General features: G+C 36.5%; 1 protein-coding gene across 5 annotated transcripts in view; it reads right to left on the minus strand.

Moving 5' to 3' along the window:
• The window catches only part of ATG10 (autophagy related 10), a 301997-nt gene that overhangs the window by 86668 nt on the left and 188708 nt on the right, over positions 1–26621 (minus strand). For all 5 annotated transcript variants that reach the window (XM_021007803.2, XM_021007812.2, XM_021007792.2 and 2 more), the window contains one exon: positions 20750–20888. In XM_021007803.2, the coding sequence (XP_020863462.1) occupies positions 20750–20888 (139 nt within the window). The remainder of the gene's footprint in view (positions 1–20749; positions 20889–26621) is intronic.

Below are 26621 nucleotides of genomic sequence, written 5' to 3' on the forward strand. Positions count from 1 at the left end.
TAAAGAGGAGTGTTTTTGGTCCCAAGGGAGCTGGGCCCCTGAGGAGCAATAGCACTTGTGCCTACAAAGGATAAAGGTAAGCACCTACCTGGGGAAGGACCAGAGCACAGACCAGGAGGGCAGGTGGGGTTATTCTTTCCCAGATCAGCAGAACAGAGCCCAACTTTAACATAAAGTTCAAAGTCAAGAAACAGGATGGAAAATGAGCACAAAAAGGAACCTGACCATAAAAAGCTATTATGGTGACATGGAAGATCAAGAAACAAACTCAGAAGAAGACAATGATGTCAAAACAATTACAAGCAAAGCCTCAAAGGAAAAAAAATATGTGAACTGGACACAAGCCCAACAAAAACCTTGGAAGACCTAAAACATGATTTAAAAAATCAAATAAGAGAGGTAGAAGAAAAATTGAGAAAAGAAATGAGAGTGACACAAGAAAATTATGAAAAGGTAATTAACAGCTTGGTAAAAGAGGCACAAAAATACTGAAGAAAATAACACCTTAAAAAACAGAATTGGCCAAATGGTGAAAGAGATACAAAACTTAACAGATGAAAATAATTCCTTAAAAATCAGAATTGGCCATATGGAAATAGAGGTACAAAAGCTTACTAAAGAATTTTTAAAAGAATTTTTTAAAAATTAGAATTGTGCAAATGGAAGCTAATGACTCCATGAGACATCAAGAAACAATAAAACAAAGTCAAAATAAAAAAAAAGAAGAAAAATAAAATTTCTCTTCAGAAAAACAACAGACCTGAAAAATAGACCAAAGAGAGATAATTTAAGAATTATTGGATTTTCTGAAAACCATGATCTAAGAACCTGCACACCGTCTTTCAAGAAATTATCAAGGAAAACTGCCCAATATCCTAGAACCAGCAGGTAAAATAGAAATTTTAAGAATCTACCTATCACTTCCTGAAAGTGATTCCAAAATGAAACTCCCAGGAATATTACAGCCAAATTCCAGAGCTCCCAAGTCAAAGAGAATATACATCAAGCAGCCAGAAAGAAATCGTTCAAATAACATGGAGCCACAAGCAAGATTACATAAGACGTAGCAGCTACCATATTAAAGGAGTGAAAGGCTTGGAATATGATATTCCAGAAGGCAAAAGAGCTAGGATTACAACAAAAAAAACCTACCCAGCAAAACTGAGTATAATCCTTCAAGGGAAAAAATGGATATTTAATGAAATAGAGGACTTTCAAGCATTCCTGATAAAAAAGACCAGAGCTAAATAGAAAATTTGTTTTTCAAACAGAAGGTGCAAGAGAAGCATAAAAAAGTAAACATGAAAGAAATCATAAGGGAAGATGTTACATGTAATTTTTAAGAACTTTATCATTATTAGGGTAGTTAGAAGGACTCTACATAAATAGAGGGCACGGTAGTGAGTCAGTTATATTGAGATGATCTCAAAAAAATTAATGGGTGAGAAAGAGGGATGTTCTAAGAAAAGGGGCAAAGGGGAGAAAGAATGGGGGAAATTATCACACATAAAAGAGATGTACAAGGAAAAGCCTTTACAATGTAGGGGAAATGGTGGTGGAATGGGCAATGCTAGATACTCACTCTCATCTGAATTTGTACACAGGGACCCAAGGGTCTCTATGAACACAATTTGAAAATATTTTTCACACAAATACAGATTTAAATAACTAAATAAATATCAATTGCTCATAGACAGGCTGAGCCAATATAATAACATGACAATTATACCTAAATTAATTTATACAGTGCCATACCAATCAACCTAAAGTGAAGTGAGAAGAACCAGGAGAACATTTTACTCAGCAATAGCAATATTGCAAAGATGTGAAAGACTTAGCTACTCTGATTAAGATAGTGACTCAAGATATTTCCAAAGGACCCATGATGAAAAATGCTGTCTACCTCCAGAGAACTGATAAACTCTGAGTACAGATTGAAGCACACTTTTTCACTTTCTTTTTCTGATCTTTTTTTTCCTCTTTCTTTCTTTCTTTCACAATATGGCTAACATGTAAATATGTTTTATTGACCCTCTGACTGACCAAGATGTATATATGTGCATAGATACATGTATGTATGTATATATACACATGTATATCTACTGAGAGACCAACAAAATAAATTGTCTATCCAAGTGCATATCATAGCCTGGACCAATGGCATTCTTTATCCATTTGGCCTTTCCTATGTGGATAGTTAGATCGAAGTCTTTTGAGTAATTGTGAATCTCATTTACCTTGCACTGTCTCAGGGCTTAATTTATAAGTTCAATAAAAAAATCTATTGTATTATATGAAGCAGGAATATTAATTACAGATGTATATTTATACTGTAGGGATACACTGTGTCCAAAGAAAAGTAAATTATACACACATCAATACATGCATATATAAATTTAAAAATAATAATTATGGGGGCACTAAAAACTGGGGGAATCAAGAAAGGCTTCTTGAAGGAGGTGGCACTGGAGTTAAGCCTTGAAAGGAGTTAGGGGTTTGAAGATATAGATGGAGATAAGGAGGGAGAACATTTCAGGTGAGGGATAGAATGTTGTTAATGGGGAAGAGCAAATAGACTAGTTTGCCTGGAACATTAAATGCACAAGGGGGAGTAATGTACAATCAGACTGGAAAAAAAATGACTGAAGCCAGATCATGAAGGGCTTTAAATGCTTTATTTTAACTTAAAGGCAGAGTGACTAGAAACCTTTTGAGCAAAGGAGTGACATGGTCACTTTTGTCCTTTACTAATATCGACCTGGAAACCGTAGGGAAGATGGATTGGAGAGAGGAAAGACTGGATGTAGGGGAATCAATTAGAAGGTGACTGTAACAATAAGCCAGGAAAGAATTAATGAAGTCCTGGAATTGTGACTGTAGTGTGAGTAGAGAGAAGAGATGGATACAAGAGATGTTAAAAGGCATAATAGATAAAACTTGGAAACTGATGGGATGTGGGGAATGAAAATAAATGAAGAATCCAGGATGGTTTTGAGGTTGCAAACCTGGATGACTAGAAGAATGATGATATCTAACAGAAAAAGGAAAGTTAGGAGGAGGGGTAAATTTATGGGGAAAGATAATGAGCTTTGTTTTGGAAACAATATATTCCAGTCAAACTGGACTACTAGCTAGCTCTTTCTTAAAATAAGTAATTAATCAATCAATAAGCATTTATTCATTTAGTCATAAAAGTACAAAAGTGAAAGAGTTCCTGCCTTCAAACAGCTTATCATAATAGGGAAGACAACAGGTACATATAAGTATGCAAGTATATATATAATGTGAAAGATACAATCTGACACCCCTCTAGCCTCCCCAGACCAGTTGATGAAGGGGCAGGTAATGAGGTGTTATGTATGCCAAATCTATACCATTATCCCCCTATGAAATGTGAAGAAGTTCTCTTTGATAAAATCTGAGAATAGTTTGCTATTCGCTGGCAGGACCGACCCCTGGAAATCTTAAAAAGTAAAATGGGACATGTTCCCTAAGGACATGCAGACACAGACAGCTGGGGGAAGGCATCAGCCTCAAGGGATGTAACCTTTATCAACAGAGAAAAAAGATAACTAAATAGACCTGGTAATGGAGAATTGAGCCAAGGAAAGGTGCAGACCCAGGGAATCCATGTGAGTAACCATGTGGTTATAATATTCCTGGGACTTTTCATTTTTGGATCTCTTTCAGGAAGTGATCAGTGGATTCTTTCAATTTCTATTTTACCCTCTGGTTTTAGAATATCAGAGCAGTTTTCCTTGAAAATTTCTTAAAAGATGATGTCTAGGTTCTTTTTTTTTGATCATGATTTTTACAATCGAATTCATTTCAATTTTTGAATTATCACTCCTGGATCTATTTTCCAGGTCAGTTTTTTTTTTCCAATGAGATATTTCATATTGTCTTCCATTTTTTCATTCTTTTGGTTTTGTTTTGTTGTTTCTTGATTTCTCATAAAGTCATTAGCTTCCATTTGCTCCATTCTAATTTTTAAGGAATTATGTTCTTCAGTGAGCTTTTGTACTCCTTTTCCATTTAGCCAATTCTACTTTTTAAGGAGTTTTTTCCTTCAGTCAATTTTTGTGCCTCTTTTTCTATTTGGCCAATTCTACTTTTCAAGGCATTCTTCTTCTCATTGACTTTTTGTACCTCTTTTACCATTTTACTATTTTCTTTCTTATGGTGTTATTTTCTTCAGCATTTTTTGTGTCTCAACCAAACTATTGAATTTTTTTTAATGATTTTCTTGCATCCCTCTCATTTCTCTTCCCAATTTTTCATCTTTCTTTTTTGATTTTTAAAATCCTTTTTTAGCTCTTCTATGACCTGAAACCAATTCATATTTTTCTTGTAGGCTTTGCATATTGGAGCTTTGATTTTGTTATCTTGTTCTGAGTATTTGTTTTGATCTTCTGTCACCATAGTAACTTTCTATGGTCAGATTTTTTCTGTTGTTTTCTCATCTTTCCAGTCTAATTCTTGACTTTCAACTCTGCTAAAGTGGAGCTCTGCACCATCCCAAACTTCAGGGATTTTGTGCAGCTGTTTTCAGAGATATTTCGAGGGACCTGCAAGTTTTCAGTTCTTCCAAGGTAGTATGATCTAAGGAGAAATGCGTTTAGTATTCTCCTGGCCTGTGCTCTGCTCTGTGAGTGATCACAAGCACTCTTTTCTGCCCTGGAACTGTGATGAAGGTTCTTCTCCACTGCAGCTTTAAGGAGAATTTTGTAATCATCTGATCAGCTGTTTGACCCCCTTACTGTCTGTGGGCTTAGAGCTCTGGAAGCAACTGCTGCCACTGCTGATTCAGTGGCTCCCAAGGCCCGCTCTTGGTTTGCTAGGGCTTGTCAGCACTGGCATGCCCTTCACTGGACTGTGCTCCAATCTCACCCAATGCAAAAGATCTTTCCTGCTGATCTTCTAGGTTGTCTTTGGCTAGAAAATTATTTCACTCTGTCCTTTTGTGGCTTCTGCTGCCGCAGGAATTGTATTATGGCATTATTTAAAGGTGTTCAGAAGGGTTTTGAGGGGAGCTCAGGTAAGTAAGCTCAGGTAAGACCTTTTGTCTGCCTTCTATATAGCTACTATTCTTACCATGATATTCTAATAAATGACTGTTTTGAGTTAATTGTGCCAATTAGCTGTTAAAGGTAAATAGGAAGGAAAGGAGCAGGGGCTATAGTTTTAGGACTTTGAATCCACAAAGCATCCCTGAACCTGGGAGTAGTGGTCCCCCTGGGAACCCAATCTGCAAATAGAAAATAGTTTTGGAGAGGTATATAGCAGCATCTGGGGGGAAAGTAGCAAAACCTTCATGGAGAAGAGGGAGTTTGAGCTGAGTTTTTAAGGAAACCAGGGATGCAAAGAGACAGAAGTGAGACGGAGTCACATCCAATCATAAGTGACAGCCAGTGCAAAACCATGAAGGCTAGTATGGCTGGACAGCATAGTATATAGGAGAGTAGTTATGTATAAGAAGACTGGAAATATAGGAAGGGGCCAGGTTGTGAAGAAATTTAAATGCTCAAAAGAGAAGCTTATATTTAATCGTTCTCAGCTTCTCCAGGAAGCCTTTCCCAATACCCCTAGTTCTAGTGCTTTCCATCTGCTGATTATCCCAGTCTATCTTGTATATAGCTTGTTTGCATGTTGTCTCCCTCATTAGACTCTGAGCTCTTTGAGATCAGGGATTGTCTTTTGCATTTCTTTGTATCTCCAGTGTTTGACACTTAATTAATGTTTATTGACTGACTAATGGGGGGGACAGAATATACATAAATAGTTATATTCAAGATACACAGAGTAGAAAGAAGTTAATCTTAGAGGGGAAGGGACTAGGGAGTAGAGAGGGAAAACTGAGAAAAGCCTCCTGAGGAAGGTTGTGTTTAAGCTGAACCCAACCCTCTGATTCTATTAAAAATCTGTTGCTGTTTCATCTTTAGTAACAGGATATTTCTACTAGTAACATCAACATTCAATTCATCTGGTTTCCCACGTTTAAAACCTTGATGTTAACTTTTACTTTTCTCCTGCATCCTTTCTATCTAATTAGTTATCAGCTACCAGTGATTATATCTCCACAACAGCCTCCATCTCTCCTTTCAAACTCGGACCCTTACTACTAGCAAGTTATCTGTTCTATTCAAATAGAAGAAGTCTTTACTTTCAGCCTTCTAATCCTTCTAACACAATATTTCTGTACATCTTTATGAAGCTATATGGTCATGTGATCCTCCTCTTCAAAATCTTTCCATGGCCTCATTGCCTGTGGAGTGAAGTCTTTAGCCTGGCTTTGAGGCCCCCTACAATTTTATACCACCCTACATTTCCACCTTTATCTCATACTTCATCTCTTTATGCTTCCATTAAACTAGACTTTATTATTTTGGGTACACAACTCATGTTTCCCACCCTATGTTCCCATTATTCCCCATGTCTGGAATGTTGTTTGCTTTCAACGGCTGAAGGGAATCCAATATTTAAAGTCTAACTCACATACTACAATCTCCATGAATCCTTTCCTTTCCTTCCTTGTTGGTAATCAATTTTCTCTTCTAGGATCTCACATTATACCTCTGTCTTGTGCAGTTTTTTTTATGTCAGTCAACTTTATATGTGTCATACCCCCTACTAGACAAGAAGTAACATGAAGGTGGGAAACTAGAATCATATGCATTTTGTGTCTCCCAGTTCCAATCATACGGCTTTGCCCATAGTAAACACTTCATGAACATTTATCAAATGGACTTTTGGGGGTTTTTCTATACTTTATATTATCTCATTAGATTTCTTCTTAGACTTTTCTCTATTTGCCTTTTCTACTCTAGTCATATGATTTATTTTCAGCCAATATTATTAATCAATCAAACAACAAGCATTTATTAAGTACCTACCAAGTGTTCACTTGGGATATACAAATAAAGAATGAAATAATTCCTATTTTCAAGGAATTTTCAATTTCCTATGATATTTCTTAAATCTACATGGTTCAATAAATAACTAGTCCTCATAATATCCCCACAAGCTACTTAGATCTTACATTTTGAAAATGTTCTGTACCATATTTAATCACTTTTCATTGTTTTTCTTGATATCTTTTACTGCTTGCTTCTGAAATTTCATCTTAATCCTCTGAATCTTTTTTTATCTGCCAAAATTCACATTCCATTTTATTTGCATGATTTTGGCTAGATTTTCTTGTTTAAAGAAATATTACTGGCAAACATGAAATATCTTAAAATAGTATCTATGCAAGCAGATACCACCTAATAATATACCAACATGTTTTTTCCTACTTTGTGCCCATTATAAAAACTAAGTGGAATTAATTTTTTCTTTCTTTTTAAACACCTATTTAATTAATATTGTCCTGTTCAATAAGCTACATGTTGGCTCTAATAGTATCAGAAACCATGATTTCTTTCACAAAGCTCTTTGTCATTTCTAAGTCCCCTTTTCCATAATATTCTTGTAGTTCTTTGGGAAAATATTAAAAGAATAAGAAATAACCTTGATTCCCTTCCCTCAAATTCCATTGTTTAACATTTCCTTTTAGCCATTCTACCTTCTTCCGTCTCTGTCCTGCTGAGCCATAATTTGTCTTAAGTTTGCCATACTTGTGGTAATTGAGAGCCTCAGTTCTCTGTTGATTTTGTTGGTGGCTGTCTTGCTTAATTCTTGTAGCTAACTTTAGCCTATTTTCTTGCTTGGTCAAGGTTCTGTTGGCTCCTGACACTGGTTTATATGTTCACGGTTAACTTCTTGATTTTTTTTACAAGAGGACAATAGACAACAGTTAACTTAGCGGATTTTGTTTGGCAATTAGAAGCCTCCTGCAAAAGCAACAATGCAAACAGAAGGTGCCTACAGCTATTTTCTGTGAGCTCTCCAGAAGAATCTAATTACCAAAAGAAAACAATGCTGAAGGACATGGGAACTTGGATCATTGCTATCTTTACTTCAGAGGCCTGATAGTGAACCATGACCCTCCTTTGCCTAGAGAAAGTCAGTAGACTATAGGCTGGAAATGAGGCGTACTTGTCATTTATGGCCTGCATATGATTCTTTGCTTATTGATGCTTCATTGCAAGGCAGCATTCTACATTTTTAAAAAATAGATGGAAGAAGGGACACAGATAAACTAGGCAGTGCTGGAAATACGAAATTAAATTTAACTATACTTAAAAATAAGCTGTATATAATAGAGATCCATGGTGCCATATATAATACTCTTTTCTGTTCTTTGTATGTGGAAATGTTTATGTTTCTTGTTTGTCAGGTTTATAATAATAAAAAAATAAAATTTTAATTAAAAAAGGGAGTGTTATATGGTGGCAGTGGGGTGGGGAGAAGACAGTGACTGAGAAGTAACAGCATTTTTTTTTAAAGCATCAATAAAGCATTTAAAACACCCGAATCTAATTATCAGCTACTTAGTACTTCTTCCTACCTCTTTTCTTCTTTCATGATAAACAGATTTTTGGAAATCTCCTCCAATCTTGCAGATTTTCTGTTGCTTCAGGCTCTCAGTAAGGTCTTATAAATAACTAGTTTCCCACTTTCCCTCTCCTCCATTCTTGCCATTTTTATGGTGCTGCTTTTCTTCCATCATTTCCACAACTATGCTACTGTTCCTTTTCTATCCTCTTCCAATAGCATTTTGTAAAGAAGCAATTTAAATGCCAAACAGAAGAGCTTACATTTGATCCTAGAGATATTAGGAAATTTAATGACAGATTACCTTCTTTCCTCTTTCCATACTTCATCATAAGCGAGGAAGTATTTCATTTTAATAATTATTTTACTGGAAAGAGGAACATATTTTTCAATACATAGTTTCTCTTTTCTGTGCCTGAACAGTAAAAGACAACACATTTCACAACTCCATTTTCTACCTGACCTTGCCTTAAAGGTAAAAACCCTTTCACACCCAGATTATTTATTTCCCTGAGGGATCCTTATCCTCCGCATACTTGGACTGATTCTATAGCTTCTCAAATGGACTCTTCTTCCGTCTTTCCAATCCATGGCTTCATTAACTATCTTAAAGGACAATTTTCATCATGTAATTTCCTGGCTCAAGAAACTAGAGTGGTTCCTTACTGTGTAGCAAATGAAGTTCATGCTTTTTTTTTTTTAAAGACTGGATATGCCTCTCTGCCCCAAGCTGAAAGCACAATGGCCATGTCTTATTCTGGGCCTGATCCCAGAACTGATCAATATGGATGCTTTAAACTGTTCTCTTTTACTGGCCTAGATCAGTTCACCACATCGCAGGGATTCTGGTAGCTCTTCATTCCCTACATTGGTGCTGGCCTTAGGAAGGGATGCTCAATCTGCTTTACCCAGACTGCCACTCAGGACTCCTGAACTCAAGCGATCCACCAGCCTCAAATTCACACTACAGAGGGATCGTAGGCATTCATCACCATATGCAGCTAAATTCCACACTCTTAAAAGATTCTTCAATCTTAAGAAAGACTGACAAACCAGAATGCTACTCTTCTAATTTCTGATGGGAGAAACCTTTCCAGGGACTAGAGTATTAATGTATGTTCTTTGGGCACAATCTTCTTGGGTATGAGGGTACTTGGGAAATCTAACTAGTCATCATAAGGTTTTTTGATAAGCAGGGAATCAGAAAAAAGTAGTAGATATTGTAGAATTATCCTTGATGCACTAAAAAGAGCATAACTTTTTAGTGATTATAACAACTAGATTTACCAAATACAATGTTTCTCTTTCATGAAGAGTTTAGAATAAATACTGATGGGGCAGCTAGGTGGCACAATGTATAGAATACCAGTCCTGAGGGCCTGAGTTCAAATCTCACCCCAGATACTTACTAGCTGTGTGACCCTAGGCAAGTCACTTAACCCTGACTGCCTCAAAAAAAAAACAAAAACAGAATAAACATTGATACCTAACATCTTTAGCACAGTATTCAAAATTCTCAATCATTTGGTCCTAGATTATATGCTTCACTTTATTCTTATTATTACCCTCCCATCAGACCTCCATTCCAAATCAGGAGTTTCCTTATTGCTACCCCATTTCCATAGTATTTATTTCAACTTCCAAAGGTTTTTAAAATTTTTTTTAAAATCATATTAACAAGTCAACAAGCATTTATTAATAAGCAATTAGTATGTTCCAGGCACTATACTAACTGCTGGGAATACAAATACAAAAAACTAAAGAAAGACTGTCCCTTTTGTCAAGGAGCTGACATTCTGCTGAGAAAAGAAAACATATAAAATGAAATCGAAAAGCAAGAAGTATGTTATGTGGGTGTATATGTGTATGGGGGGAGTGGGTGGGAGGGGAGTACTGTCATGGAGAGAAAGTCCAGGAGAAGACTGAGGAGTACAGGCTAGAGAAGAATGAAGACATGAGTGGTGTGGACATCCTTATGGGGTTGGGGGAGGGGGACAGAAAGGGGAAAAAAAGGAAATTTATATGACAAATTTATTATATACTTAAAAGGAATAGCAAGTTCTATATAATAGATTTGCAATTTCATGTGGGATCATCTTTTTATTATTCTACTATGTTATGGAAATGCTTGTTTTATTTCATAAATTAAAAATAAATAAAATTTTTTTCAAATGGAAATTCTGGGAGGAACCAGAGGGAGGGGCCAAAGGAGTACAGCATTTGACCAATGTCTTTTCTGTTTATCTACTGAAAGGTTCTCCCTGTCCCACCTTTTCAACTATCTAAAATCTGTCTGTTTTTTTAAGGCCCATCTCAAGAGTAACCTCTTCCTCCAAATCTGTTTTTTAGACATTTAAAATAGGATATGGAATAAGTTCTAGAGTCCTATTAATATTTTTATCAATTTAAACAAGTTTAATATGCACAAAACAGGTTCTCTGAGGTCCTGGAGAGGCAAATGTAGAGACTCTGATTGGGAATAGATTGAACAGATTAAGGAATGAAGTGACAACTCCTTAAATGATTAAAAAAGTCAACATACATTTATTAAATGCCTATCGTGTGCAGAACACTGCATTAGGCACTGAAAGAAATACAAAGTATATTTAAGTGTTACATACCCCACCTTCCAGGCCACTCTCCCAACTTACAACCTAATTCACAAAGGTTCCTCATAACGGAGGCTGGTCTACAGCATCTTTATTGGCTGGACCACTAAGTTGCAGTCTCTTGCTCTGCTTCTTTTTTTAAGTGCATAGTTGGCACTCTTCTCTTCTGTGAAGAGTCATTCTTCTTGAAGCTGCTTCTTCCCTCAGAAATCTGTGTCTGTCTTAAGTGAAAAAGTCAAGCTCTGCTCTCCAATGGATGCAATGTAACTTAGCCTAGTTAATAGGTAAAGGGAGGAGAGAGATTTCAAGAAAAATTTCCCCCTCTCTCTGGGTCTGGTTTTTTGTCTACTTCTGGCTCTAACTCTCAAACTTAGAATCCTCTGCTACTGGACTGGTTAATTCTCCAACTGACCTGCTGTTTTTATACAGAGCCCCCAAGGAAAATGATTAATAATTCTTTTAGTAAACTATAAAACATTAGCTGTGTGAGGTCATTTACATTTATCCAAAGGCCAAAGCCCCATCATCCTTTCAAATTAATGTAAAGACTTATTCCCACATTGTGGGATTTTGGAGGAAAATTCCTTAACATCTACTCTACCCTTTGTGATTATATTTCCTCCCTCGAATGAATGATTGCTTGGCTCTGCGACTCCATTTTGAATTGAAGTACACTGAGAACTCCATTCCTCATGCTGGTTACTTATGGGATTTTTGTGATCATATTAATTGAGGTGTGTGTATGGACTGGGGGCAGAGAAGAGGTGTTGAACCCCTTCCCTTATATGACATGATTCCTGCCTCCAAAGAATTTGTATTCCATTAAGAGATAAGAGCACTATATAAATAACCGCAGTGCGTGACAAGTGCAATGGCAGTATGAGACACTAAGCATTACTTCAGGGCTGGAGGAAAAGTCACTAGAAACATCTAGGAACAGGAAAAGTTTCAAGGAGGAGGCCACGTTTGAAAGAAGCCTTTATTAAGAATGGGAAAGGAGGGTATATAATGGCATCAATAAAAGAAATTACTAAAGCCAGGCCCAGGGAGGAAAACTCTAAGTTCAGTTTTAGGTATTTTGAGTTTGAGATGTTGGTGGGAATGCCAAGTAACTATCCCTTGTAAGAAGCTGGAAATGTGGGTCTGGTGCCCAGGGGTGGGGAGCTTGCTCTTCTTATAGTCAATCCTTCAAATTGTCAGAAAGGGAACTACAATCAGCACACAAAAAAGGTCACCTAGGGATAAAGTAATGGAGATTCCAAGACCTACTGACCATGTGACGTTGTCAAAATCACAGCTTTTTGCCACTGAAATGGCAGATTTCTTCCCTGTGACTCATAAATTATCTGAAAGCTTCTTACTTCCTGGGATTTCAATAAAATCTCCAAACCATTCAGAAATAATTTTCAAACACTACAATTTTCACTGACACTTATATTATTCTCTAATTGTTTCCTATATGTGAGAGCTGTCTCCCCAACATGATTATAAGCTCAAGGACTGAGAACATGATTAATACATCTTTTGTACCCCTTATAGTATCTTGCAAATCCCTGGAGAGAGAGCAGGCACTTAATGCACTCTGACTTGAACTTTTGCTTTTCTATATGCTAAAATCCCAGGATGTTAGAAGCGCAAGGGACATTACAGATTTTTCAGTACAACCCCTTCATTTTATGGATGAGAAAACTGAATACCAGAGGTTAAGTAATTTGCCCTAGATCAAACAGCAACTTGAGCCTTCTAATCCGCAAGGCCTTCCATCTTACAATGAGATTGCCACTGAGATTTTCATTGAGATGCTGATAATTAAAGGTCGCTATCTAGACAGCTGCTATTCATCTTTGTAGTGTATAAACCTAGCACAGTACCCTGTATATAGTAAGCACTTAATAGATGTTTGTTGAGCTCAACTGAATATGCTGTAGTGAATTTTAATAGGATATGCCAGTCTCTGGCTGAATTCCTAAACTTCTAGTTATGTCCAAGTAGGAAGTCTCTTATGAAGAAGTGGTCTTTCTCAGACAAGGTCAACCCTTCTATTTGTACAATTAATCCCAAACCTAATACCCCATAGATTATCCCTTCAATCATCAAATATCCTGGGTCCCTACAGATATGACCAAATCTCCCCCATACTTAAAAAAACAAAAACAAAAACAAAAGAAAAACATCTCACGTGATATTACAATCTCCCCAAGTGATCATCCTCTATTTCTTCTCCTTTTCATAGTCAAATGCCTAGAAAAAAAAGTGGTCTAAATTTGTTCTTTCCATTTGTTATCTTCTCACTTGTTTCTCATCCCTTGGTCATCTGCCTTCTCATTATTCAACTGAAACTGAACTTTTCAAAGTTACTCATGATGTTTCTTGTTATTTCAGAAGAGAAGAAATTGACTATATAAAGTACATAGTATAGCACATATAAATTGTAGAGATAGTTTTAAGTGTCAGTTTGAAAAAGCAAGCTAACTATATAATAAAGATGTGGTTCCTCCTACTTCCTTTATTTTATTTTTTCTTAATTACATGTAAAAAGGTTTAACATTCTTTTTTTTTTTAATTTTGAGTTCTAAATTCTCTCCTTTCCTCCTTCCCCTTCTCCTTGAAGAGACAAGCAATTTAATAAGGGTTATACATGCACAGTCACGCAAAACATTTCCATATTAACCATGTTGAAAAAGAAAATGCAAACCAAAAAAAAAACCCAAGAGAAACAAAGCTTAAAAAAGTTTTCTTCAATTAACATTCAGTTTCCATCATTTCTTTCACTGGAGGTGGATAGCATTTTTCATCATAAGTCCTTAGGAACTGTCTTGGATCCCTGCATTGCTGAGAATAGCTAAGTCTTTCACAGTTGATCATTATACAATATTGCTATTACTGCATATAATGTTCCCCTGCTATTGCTCATTTCACTTTGCATCCATTTGTGTAAATCTTCCCAAGTTTTTCTGAAACCGGCTGACTCATCATTTCTTACAGCACAATAATATTACATCACAATCATTTACCACAATTTCTTTAGCCATTCCCCAACTGATGAACATCCCCTTAATTCCCAATTTTTTGCCACCACAAAAAGAGCTGCTATAAATATTTTTGTACATATAAGGCCTTTTCCTTTGATCTCTTTGGGATACAGACCTAGTAGTGGTATTGCTAGGTCAAAGGGTATACACAGTTTATAGCCCTTTGGGCATAGTTCCAAATTGTTCTCTAAAGTGGTTGAATAAGTTCACAAGTCCAATAGTGCCTTGGTGTCCCCACCTATACCCCATCCACTATTTGTCATTTCCCTTTTTTTGTTATATTAGCCAATCTGATAGGTTAGAAGTGCTACCTTAGAGTTATTTTAATTTGCATTTCTCTGATCAATAGTGACTTAGAACATTTTTCATGTGACTATAGGTAGCTTTAATTTTTTTCATCTGAAAATTGCTTGTTCTTATCCTTTGACCATTTATCAACTGGGGAATGACTTGTTTTCTCATAAATTTAACTGTTTTCTATATATTTGAGAAATGAAGGCTTTATCAGAGAAAACTTGTTGTAAATATTTCCCCCCAACACCCTGCTTTCCTTCTAAATACGGCTGCATTTGGATTTGTTTCTGCAAAAGCCTTTTAATTTAATGAGATCAAAATTATCCATTTTACATCCCATAATGCTCTCTATTTCTTATTTGGTTGTAAATTCTTTCCTTATCCATAGATCTGACAGGTAAAATTTTCTGCTACCCTAATTTGCTTACAACATCACCTTTTATGTCTATCAGTGATCTCTTAACCATCAAATCCCAGGACCTTTTCTCTGTCCTCATTGTTCCTGACCTTTCTGAAATACTGGACACTATTGGCCAGCCTCTGGCCAATTGTTCTTTCTCCTCCTACCCGTCTGGCCACTTCTCTGAGTCTCTTTTTCTAGATCATCATGAATGAAAGACTGAATGAATGAAAGATAAAGCATGTATTAATAAATTATGTGCCAGTAAGGGCTATGGATAAGGCTTATGGATACAAATATAAGAGCATAACAATCTTTGTCTTAAACATGCTTACTTTCTAATAGAGGAAGAAAAATATAAAAGGGAAGAGAGGGTATTTGGGCAGCCACGTGTTACAAAGAAGTAATTTTGAGGTCTGATTCCAGACAAGAGAAGGTAAAGGCTCACCCATGAAAGCCCAGGGTGGTTCCAGTGGCAGAGACTAAGGTTCCAGTGGGATAGAAATTAAGAGAATGAGAACAAAAACTGCTCATCCATGTCATTCCCCAATTTCCCTTCTCTAATCTTCAATCTCTCCCTAACTATTATTTCTTTTCTTGCTGGCTACAAACACTTCTAGGCCTAGACCAACAAACAAACAGAACACCTCATTATATCCAAGATATATAGGGAATTAATACAAATACATGAGAAAAAGAACTATTCCCCATTAGATATGAACAGGTAGCTTTTAAAAGAATAAATGCAGGTCATCAACAACCACATGAAAAAATCCTACAGATCAATAATAAGAAAAATGTAAATTAAAATAACTCTGAGGCTCTACCTCAGAATAGCAAAGATGACAAAAGACAAAAATTACAATTGTCAGAGGGAAGAGGACAAACACACCCAATGCACTATTAGTAGAGCTGTGAACTGGTTCAACCAGTCTGGACAGCAATTCAAATCAATACCCCTAAAGTCATTAAACTGACTATGTTTTGACCCAGAAACAACATGATTAAGCATATACGCCCCCCAGAAGAGTAAAGATACAGGGAAAGGATCCATATATACAAAAATATTTATAGCAGCTCTTTCTGTTGCAGCAAAGAAGTAGACACAAATATGTGACCATCAATTGGGGAATGGCTGAGCAAATATATAGATGAAATACATTATAACTGCACCATAATAAATGAAGAAAGAGTTGATTTTAAGAAAATCTAGGAAGACTTTTAAGAACTGATACAGAGTGAAATGACCATAACCAGGAGAACAATTTTTACAATGACTACAATAATATAAAGGAAAACAATTTTGAGAGACTAACAAACACTGATCAATCAATTCAATAAAAAATCATTACTCCAGAAGACTAAAAGTAAAGCATTCTTCCCATTTCTGGTTAAAGAGGGAAGTGATGGTGCTGAATGATATGCATATTTTAAAATATGAGAAATGTGTGAATTTGTTTTGCTTGACTATACTAACTTATGACAAGGGTGGACTTGATTTTTGTAGGGTAGAGTCGTACAGGAGACTGGAGGATAGTGATAGTGATCCAAAAAACAGAAGAAAAGAAAAAAAAGCTCATTACTAAAATTATTTAAAAATTTACAGAGAGCAGAAGGAAGTTGACAAGAGAACATATAAGAAGAAAATGTTGTTATTATTATTTTTTATTTTTTTGCTAGGCATTGGGGTTAAGTGACTTGCCCAGGGTCACACAGCTAGTAAGTGTTATGTGTCTGAGGCTGGATTTGAACTCAAGTCATCCTGATTCCAGGGCCAGCGCTCTATCCACTGCCCCACTTAGCTGCCCCTAGATGTTGGTTTAATCGCAAAATTTAATACATACTTTAAAAAAATAAGATGTACAAAATAAAGATTCATGGTCTTATATACAATTCTTTTTCTTTTTCTGTTCTTTTTAATTTAATAGCAAAATATCCATATCTGTTGATTTTAAAATTCATAATAAAAAAAGAGAAAAATTTAAAATTCACTAGATCCTAACATCTTGCTAGCTGTGGTCCTACATCTCTCCCTCCTTTCTCAGCCAAACTTCTTCCAAAAAACATCCATATTTGGTGCCTCCACCACCTCTCCTTTCACCTCCCTCATCCTTTTAGAAGACTCGATCCTCTGGCTTCCCATCTCATCACTGAAGTGAAACTACTTTCTCCATCATTACCAACGATCTCTTCACTGCTACATTCAACAGGCCTCTCTTTATGCCAAGGATTCTTTAAGTGAACTATCATATCATCTGAAACTAGAGATGGTTTTGCCTCCTTTTCTTATGTTTATTTTCTCAATTTCCTTTTCTGGCCATCGTGATAGCTAGCATTTCAGTCGATCAATCAAGCAAGCAATCCACAAGTATTTATTCAACATCTGCTATGTGCCAGGCACTGTGGTTAAAAATACAAGAGTAAGATGGTCACTGCCTTCAAGGAGATAACAGAGAATTTTACATATATGTACATATACATATATATATATATATATATATATATATATATATATATATATATATATATATATACACACACACACACACACATACATACTGATATGTGTATGTATATGTATCTGTGTACACACACACACACACACACACAGAAGGGTTTTGATCCCAGGGGTGGGAAACTTGTGGCCTCGAGGCCACATGTGGCTGAATCAAAGTCAGGGCTTCACTGTGGCTGCGGGACCTAGAGGACCACATGTGGCCTCAAGGCCACAGGCTCCCCACCCCGGATCTAGGCAGTCACAAGAATTGTGAATGAAGCCATAGGGCAACAGCAACAAGGTTCTGAACAGGAATCTTTAGTCCCTCTGAGGCGGGGATTCTGTTCTCTTTATCCTGCCTCCTCCTACATTCTAGATGTGAGAGGAAGATGGAGTCTGCCAAGTATTGGCTCAGATTCACAGTTTATAGCCTGGATTACCCTTTATTATGTCGTGTGTGTGTATGTGTGTGTGTATGACCTGGCTAGTTTTTCCTCTTAGCTTACCTCTCTCGTTTCAGGATTCTCTTACTTGGTATTATTTTTTTATTATTATTATTCCTGTGTTGGCTTTAGAGAAGGGGTTCTTAATCTTTTTTTGTGTGTTACGGACCCCTCTGGCAACTTGTTGAAACCTATGGACTCTTTTTCAGAATAATGTTTTTAATCAATGGAAAAAAATGCTAAATTTCAGTTGAAGTTAATGAAAACAAAGATGTTATTTTTTTCCATTCAGGTTCACTGAGTCTGTGGACCCTGGGTTAAGAACCTCTGTTTTAGAGGGATTTGGATTCGGCTGAAATCTTTCAGGTTATCATCTTTCCCAGAGTAATTCAACCTTTCAAAGCTTCATATAACTGTATGAAAACTAACAAACTACAAAAACATCTTCTGTTGGGATTAGTAGAAAGGGGTCATAATAACGATTCCTTCTATAATCCAGTCTATTTGAAAAGTGTACCAATGTACATCCGTGATAGACTGAACACATATGAACATTTGGACATTTTGCCAAGAATATGGTGAAATATCCAGAGAAAATAGGATCATTTTATCCTACTAACAATCAGATAGAAGAGAAATTTCAAACATTTGAAACCTAAAGGTCAAGATGCAGTGAATGATCTGTTACGCCAACAAAATTAACCGCGATACTGAAGGTTTGATAGCTGTACTAACTAGTTTTAGGTTTAAGTTCTCAAGTACAAGATACACAAAGAATCTTGGCTTCTCATAAAAGGAAGGCATCAGAGGAAGGAATGGTGGCCACCTTGGAGGTTTTAGAGAAGGTTATTCCCCTATTTGCTAAACAAAAGGATGCATGGAGCAGTAGCAATCAGTTAACACCGAAACATAAACAGACTGATATGATTTAAAAATGAGGATTCCAGAGTAAAGGGCAATCCATTTTTAGAATATTCCCCAGACTGATCTTCAGGTTAGGCAAGGTTGAGGAGAAAGGAAAAATTATTTACATATGCTAAAGGGAACGAGTATTTCTTCAATATTTCTCCAAGACAAAACACACTAAATGCTTTGTAAAAATAAAAAAAAAAATTTAGACATTTCATGTATCAGCATAAACACTAAATAAATACTTTGAAATGAATGGAAGATAACTAATAGCTATCCTTTGCTCTGCAGAACGAAAAAGAGAACACTTCCAAATAAATTACTTGAATGGCTCATTCCTATTAGACATAACTGAAGGGCATTTTTAAAGAACATAATGAGAAACCAAGAAGCCTCATCTTGTTCTAGGAAACAGAAAAATATGATTGTGAAAGGTCTGAGGAAGTGTAAAAATATAATTTAAAAATGCGATGATACTTGCAAGAACACTTACTCTTGTGCACTGTAAGGGGAGCTGTTGGCACGTAACAGGGAGGAGGACGCGTGAGCTCAGCCACCAGCTTCTGCAATCCCCACTTCCAGCTAGAAGCAGTCATGTTTCAACACCTCCGATTCCCCGATGCTGACAAGCTAAACAACTTGTTTTGTCTCTGGGAGCTCTTCTCTGGTGATTAACTGCTTATGGTGAATACTAATTACATGGAAGTACAGTACTGTGGCAACAGCGCCCTACTTCCTTTACCTGCTGCAGCCCCCACACTCTCAGGAATACAGAAAGCGCATCCAGAGCAGGGCAACTAAACCCAGAAAAGAGCCATTTCTCCCCACTAAATAGATTTATCTGTTCTTCCCACTGCAAGGTAGCACAATTTACTGACAAGAAAGCTTCTCTAACCTTTTGACTACAACCCGAATATAATTACAACAGGGTGAGCATTTTAAATGATTGTAATAACCATGAGCGTAACTCTGCAGCATGCAGTCTATGAATTAGTGAACTCTTATTGTGTCCTCAATTCCCCATGTCCCATGTTGAAAATTTACCCCAAATTGTCACTTCTTAGAAACTGCACCTCAGATTAAAATCTTCTCACCAGGGAGTCTATGAGAATTTGTTCTCGTGTTTTAAATCCTAAGTGCTTGTTAAAACGCCAACACTGCAAAATTAGAGACCATTAAACAATATAAGGCAGCAAGTGATTAAATCTACCAAACACACATTCAAAGCAACTTAAGCTACTTTTTAATTAAAAATAAAATATCACTGGCTAAATTCAGATGTCTTAGCTATTCAGGAAAAAAAAAGTTAGAAGGCTGCTCAAAATGCAAAATACTCCTGATATTGCCAGGCAAGATGCAAATTGGGGGGGGGGAGGGTGGTGAAGGAGGGTGGCTGTTAGAGACGAAGGGATGAATCCTCCCTTTCCTTCTACTAGGTGTACCACATGGCTGACCTGTTTAGTCTGTGGACATCCAGGAAGAAGTGAAGGCAATGTTGCAGGATGGAGAGTCCACGTGGCTGCTGATTAAATAAGCTTTATTAAGAGAGGCCTCTGAGAAAACAGTATATTCCACCGTCCCGGCAGGGGAGTGAGTTAAGTAATAGCAGCAGAGGTAGCTAGGCATTAAGTTACTAGTTATATCGACGTGGAGGTTGGAGGGGGGAAGAAAGTTAGCAGATATTGTAAAATATCACTCAAACAAATTGATAATCACTGCAATCAATGAAATAAATAAAGGCATGGTTTGCTTTTAGGTTTATTAAATAATTTGGGCTACAAAACAATTCCTCCATAAAGTTATAGTTAAACGTTGTAGTTTTAAGTTGTTTCTACTTGTTTAAAGTAAAGAAAAGAAAAATGGCCAGGAGGCTTAGTCAACCATGGGCAGAATGCCAACAATCTGAACATCAGACTTTTTCAGGCTGAGATGATATCATCCACTCTAAAGCCCTGATACTCATTCTTTCTGAAGCATGAGGAAATTTACCAGTAAAACCTTACCTCACCCGCAGTGTTTTCTTATTTTTAGGAATATTTGTGATTTTCTAAATGATTACTTTCAAAATCTTTCCCCCCTAGTTTATCTAAATGTTAAGAATGTACTCTTCATTTCAGATGTGGTCTTACCTAAAAAGCTTGCCCTAAAGTACAGCACTGGTACTCCATAGCTGTAGGAATACAAGACATGATACTCATAGCGAATCACTTCTGACGCTGCAGCAGGCCCAACCACTTCAGAGTCATCAGAGAAGAGCTCCAAGTCATCCTAAAGCAAACAAGGAAACAAAACAGACAAGGGTCAATCAACAGTATGTTAATACGGTGGGGATGGGTGCTATGGAGGATTCTGTGTTGTTCTGTGCTGCTTAACAGTTATATAAATGTGGGGCAGTGAAATAAATAAAGGAGAGGTATTCTTATGATCAGTATTTATTTCATTACTTAATTCCAGCCTACTTTTGATTAATAAAGCAGTCTGATATAAAGAAACAAGGGAAAAATACATTTCATTTGCAAAGCTTGCTGGCACAACTTGAGTAAGATAGCTACAGAAACAATCTTCCTCCTTACCTGTTACATATAAAAACACCTACCACTTGGACAGGTGGCTGAAAAATAACCTTTAAGAGTCTACTGTGCTTGCCAAAAGTTCATTGGCTGCAAAAAAGAAGTTCCTACTTCCATTTTGAGTAGGAAAGTAGGGTTTTTAGACACATTTCAAAAGCAGAGATGAATCTTTATTTGTTTCTATGTATCATCAGTATATAATAATTTGTCATATATCATTAATAATTTATCACATATCATCTATTTCTATAACAACCCTTGATTTATAATAGAGTAGGCAAATGTCAGACTAAGACTAAATAGGATTAGGTAAAAAGGGATATTTAGCAGTCATACATGTTCTTATTATACTTTACTATTTACTACATATATTTTAATTTTAGATGAGGAATGGTAATTTAGGAATTTACTTTTTATTCTACATAATGGAACAAAATCAATTGAAATGAATGATATTTTTTCCCTCCACATCCCATTTATATCTTCATTCTGAAGAATTCCCTTTGAAAGTAATAATGTGGTAGAGCAAAGGAGAAGTATGACTAGCATATTCTTACGAATGTCAAAAAAAATCAAGAAGCAAATAGAAAAAAGTACAAGGGAATATTCCAAGTGTTATCAATTTGAAACAAGGCTTTGTTCTTAGATCTCTAAAGCCATCTAAGACATATCCAACCCTTATCACCTCTTGTTATTCCTCATTCATAATCAAATAATTAAGGAATTGTAAGAATTTTTTTGAACACTAAACTTGCTTATCTCATGTTTTGATTAAGTCACAGTAACAGATTCATCAATTAAACAAAAAATTAAAATGTTTAGAGAAGCAGCATGTCATAGTCAACAGAGGTACCAGTCTTGGAGTCAGAAAAACCTAGATTCTGGCCCTGCCTCTGATAGGTAACAGCTATGTGAATATGGGCAAGGTACTTACTCTCTTAGTACCTCCAGGAAGCCCTTTAAGAACATAAATTCCATTAAAGAAGTACCTGATCTACATCAAATGATAGGTTTTTCACAATGGGAGTTCTCTACATGGATAAAATCAGAGGTGAGGATACCATCCACACCCAGGAGGAAAAAAAAACACAGAAATTTGTAAAAGGCAGTCAGTGAGGAACAAGGCATAGGTAGGACCCCATGACCTAAAATTCCCCAAAAGAAATTGGTTCAAAGGTGATGAAAACACCAAAGAATGGAATTCTAATGGAGTAAGAGCTAAAGAAAAAGAAAAGAGTTCGAAAAAACAAATGTGGATACACTAGAAACTCATCAATCAAAAGATTTTTTCAAAGTTATACATAGAGACTGGAAGAAAGTAACAGGTAATGAAAAATAAAAAAAGAATGGCACAGTCCAATTAGAGCAATGGCAAGAATACCAAAGCTCAGAATACGCAAAAGTTGGGGATAACTGCTTAAGAACTTTTTTTTCCCGTTTAGTTTGGTTTTATGTTAATCGATATTAAAGTTAGGAAGAAAATGAAGGAATAGTTCACAATGGATGGGATGATGATAATGGCAAAAGAAGAAGGCAGTACTATTCAACTCTTATTTTGTTTCTGTTCTCTTTTCTAAGGAAATTACCTTTAGCCTGGGAAGGGCAGAATAAAAATGGTCAACATGCAGCTGAAACCCAAGATAAACGTAGAGATGTGAACAAAGTACCTAGCTAACCTATCTAACTTCATACGGTCAAATCACAAAATCCATCATATTATCATTGTGAGCCAGTTGGAAAGATAGGGGTCAATGAGAATATAGTTAGATGGATTCAGAATAGGTTCAATAACCAGACTTAAAGAATAATCATCAATAGGTTGATGTTATCTTAGAAGGCAATCTGGGGTAAGCTCTCAAGGGCCTGTCCTTCACCCTTTCTTTTCAGCACATTAAAAAAAAATGGCTAGATGAAGGCAAAAAATGATGTGCATATCAAATTTTAAGATGCTATGAAGCTGGAGAGATAGTTAATATGTTGGGATCCAACAGGGTGTAACACTGAGCCAAATCTAATAAGATTCATTTTAATGTGAAAGATGTAAAGTCTAATTTACTTGAATTAAAAATAATTCCACTGCACAAAAAGAATCTTAGGGAAGGAGAATAGATACTGCTTTATATTTAAAAAAAAATCTAGGGTGGGGAGAGGTGTAGAGGATTGAATGTTCAATAGGAGTCAGTGTGACAGGTAGTCCTAAATGCCAAAGTTATATTCCTTTGACTTGAGAGAGGCACTGTATCCAAAACAGGGACAACATGCTGATTCTACAGTACTTTGTCAGAGCATATCTAGAGTATTTTGTTTAATTCTGGTCTCCACCTTTCAGAAAGGATATACATTAGTAAGATGGAGTGTATTCAGAGAAAGGTAATGAAGATGATGAAGAGACTGGGGCATGCCAAAAGAGGATCAGTTGAATTGTATATATTTGTACTGCAGAAGAGAAGTATTAGGGATAGGTTATTATAGCTCATTCAAGTATCTGAAGGTTGTTGTCCTGTTTGACTCCCAAAGGCAGAATTAGAAACAAAGCTCTGAAGTAGTAGAGAGGCAACTATCTATTGGGTTTTAGGGGAAATTTTCTCACAATTAAAGCTTTCAAAAAATAGACTAGGATGCCTCAGAAGAAAGCATATTACCCCCTCGGCCAAGATTTTTGATGGGAGGCTGAATAACTAGCCAGATATATTATAAAGGGGAATTTTTATTTATTTCTACATGGACTAGATGTCCTCTGAGGTCCATTAAAAGTCTGCCAGTCTCTGATTCTGTGAAGAAGCAAAAAATAATTTAAATAATTTTCTATTTTCTTTTGACATAATTTTAAAATTGCAAGTGCTCTTGGGAATTCTCTAAGACTATAAGTTGCAGAAGTGTGATCTGTATTGAGAGAAGGTGTTTGCTCATCTGGGAGTTCCCTATGCCACTGAAATTACAGGTTCAGTCCCTATTCCTATTTCCCATAATTTTAAAATACATGTGTCTCTTCTTTAATATAAATTCTCAACTATGTTTTGAATATAAGTAATTGATTAAGTGGGGCAGCTAAGTGGCACAGTGGATAGAATGCTAAGCCTGGAGCCAGGAAGACTCATCTAAGTTCAAATCTGATCTCAGACACTTACTAGCTCTGTGACCGTGGGCATATCACTTAACCCAGTTTGCCTCAGTTTTCTGATCTATAAAATGAGCTCGAGAAGGAAATGGCAAACCACTTTGTATCTTTACCAAGAAAACCCCAAACGGGGTCAAAAAGAGTCAGGTGTGACTGAAAATGACTGAACAACAACAAATTGATTAAACAAGTTGCAAGAGTCTGCTCTGAACTTACAAGAATTTGGGGATCCTTTTCCTATGCTATCCCACCTCCTTCTCTCTACTCTAATATTCAGTATTACGCTAGGTATCATAGGTACTTTCCTACAATGTACTTATATCCAATAAACCTCAATACTTAGCATATCAGAATAGTTTTGGTTGAACCAGGCAAAGAGTTAAATAAGGAAATCATTAGCGTGGAACCAGGGCATCAATATTAGTAAAAAGTAACAATCTGTTTTGATATTATCCAGTTATCAGACAGCAAGGCACCCCATTGGATGCCAGGGATGAACCTGCATTCTTAAGCAAACACTGGACATTCCCTCTTTAATTAACATTCACTTTAATAATGGAATACAATGGAATGGAAAGGGCTTCAGTGTATACATATTCTTTCCTGCCTTGCTAGAGTACAAGCTCCTGGAAGACTGTCTATTAAACAAGTGAATGAATAACCGAAGGAAGTCAAATACTTCTGTCAGTCTTGAATTCAAGCTCAAATTCAACAAATATTGAGTACTTTACTATTAGAAAAAGCACTGTGCTAAGTGCTGAAGGGAATGGAAGAATAAGCAAAACACAATTTCTACACTCTAGGACTTTACACATTACTGCTACAGGCAGGTAGAATATGCAGAACCCATGTTTTTTACATGGGTTACAACGATTCTTTGAGAGGAAAAAGGATATATTTGTTTATTCTTTACTCATATAACATTTTCCTTAATCTCAACCTACATTTTATGGAATAGTGTTTTTGTGGCAGCTGAATGAGAGAGTAAAGAAAAGTAAGATAAATGTTGGCAATGATCTTGGCATATCCATTAACAGATTCATAAAATCACTGACTAGTTAACCTTTGTCAAGAATCAAAATAAAAAGATAAGATATGTTTAGAGAGCTATTTTCTTTGGTTGGCTTTGCTGGGCCAGAATGAAGAGTGTTTGTGGTTTAAGATGTGATTATATATCTAAAAAATAGTCTATTTTAAAGGGAAGAAACAGGATAAATGATTAGTTTTACTAAAACAATTATGAAACAAAACAATTCATTAATGATTTTGTCAGTTTTTAGAGTAAACCACAAGACTGCTTCACTATTTCAGTTGTACTTCCTAACTTCTTCAAGAATAAGTTCCATTTTTCTGTGACATAGAACTCCAACCAACAGAAGGCCACTGCGACTTTGCCTAAGAGTGCTGACATAGGGTGGGAGGAGGGAATGTAGTTAACTTGGAACAGAGCATACCAGCCTGCAAACACTCGCAACCTAAGAGGCTGAGGATCAGTGGTGATGACAATGGTTATAGCCTCTGCATGTCCCAGAGTCATTCATTGTCTCTCCACACTCATTGCAAGTACATTTGTCCCAGATTCAGGAATACAGTTGTGGTTTCTGTTATCGTCCAGTTATAGTTCTGCTATGCAATAATGCGTCTACTTTATTAAAGTAACCATTAAAAATGCTCTGTGATTATTTCTGTGCCTTTAGAGTGAAGAAAGAGAGAACACCTTGAAAATACTTCACAGCATTTTACGTAGCTAAAGTCCCACATCATCAACCGCATATAGGACGTATGCTTCTGGATGGTTTATCAGCGTCTCAAACAAGCTCACTATATCCAGAGTTGTACTGATTATGTTCTCCCATAAGTCTTCCCCTCCTCCAGAATTCTCTATTCCTGTCCCCTCCAGTCACTCAGCTTTGTAACCTCAAATTCATCCTTGACTCTCTCTTCTTCCTTATCCCACACAGCAATCGTATCTTCTATCAATTCCACCTCCATGGTATCTCTTGCATTCACTCCCTTTTCTTTGCTCATGTAGCTACCCCACTAATATCACCACGAATAGCCTCTGAATTGATCTTTCCTCCACTGCTTCCCTTCGCCAATTAATCCTTCACACTGCTGCCATCAGCAGCAGCAGCAGCACGAAGCATGTATCAAGTGCTTACTATGTGCCATATACTATGCTAAGTGCTGGGCATACAAAAAAGGGCAAAAACCTCATCCCTCTCAAGATAGTCTTCCTCTGGCACAGGTGTGACCAACTCACTCCCCTGCCTAAACGCTTTCTGGGGCTTCCCTTTGAATTTGGGATGAAAG

The sequence above is a fragment of the Phascolarctos cinereus genome, unplaced genomic scaffold (genome assembly GCF_003287225.1).
Source record: "Phascolarctos cinereus isolate Bilbo 61053 unplaced genomic scaffold, phaCin_HiC Scaffold_4;HRSCAF=312, whole genome shotgun sequence".
Classification (NCBI taxonomy): domain Eukaryota; kingdom Metazoa; phylum Chordata; class Mammalia; order Diprotodontia; family Phascolarctidae; genus Phascolarctos; species Phascolarctos cinereus.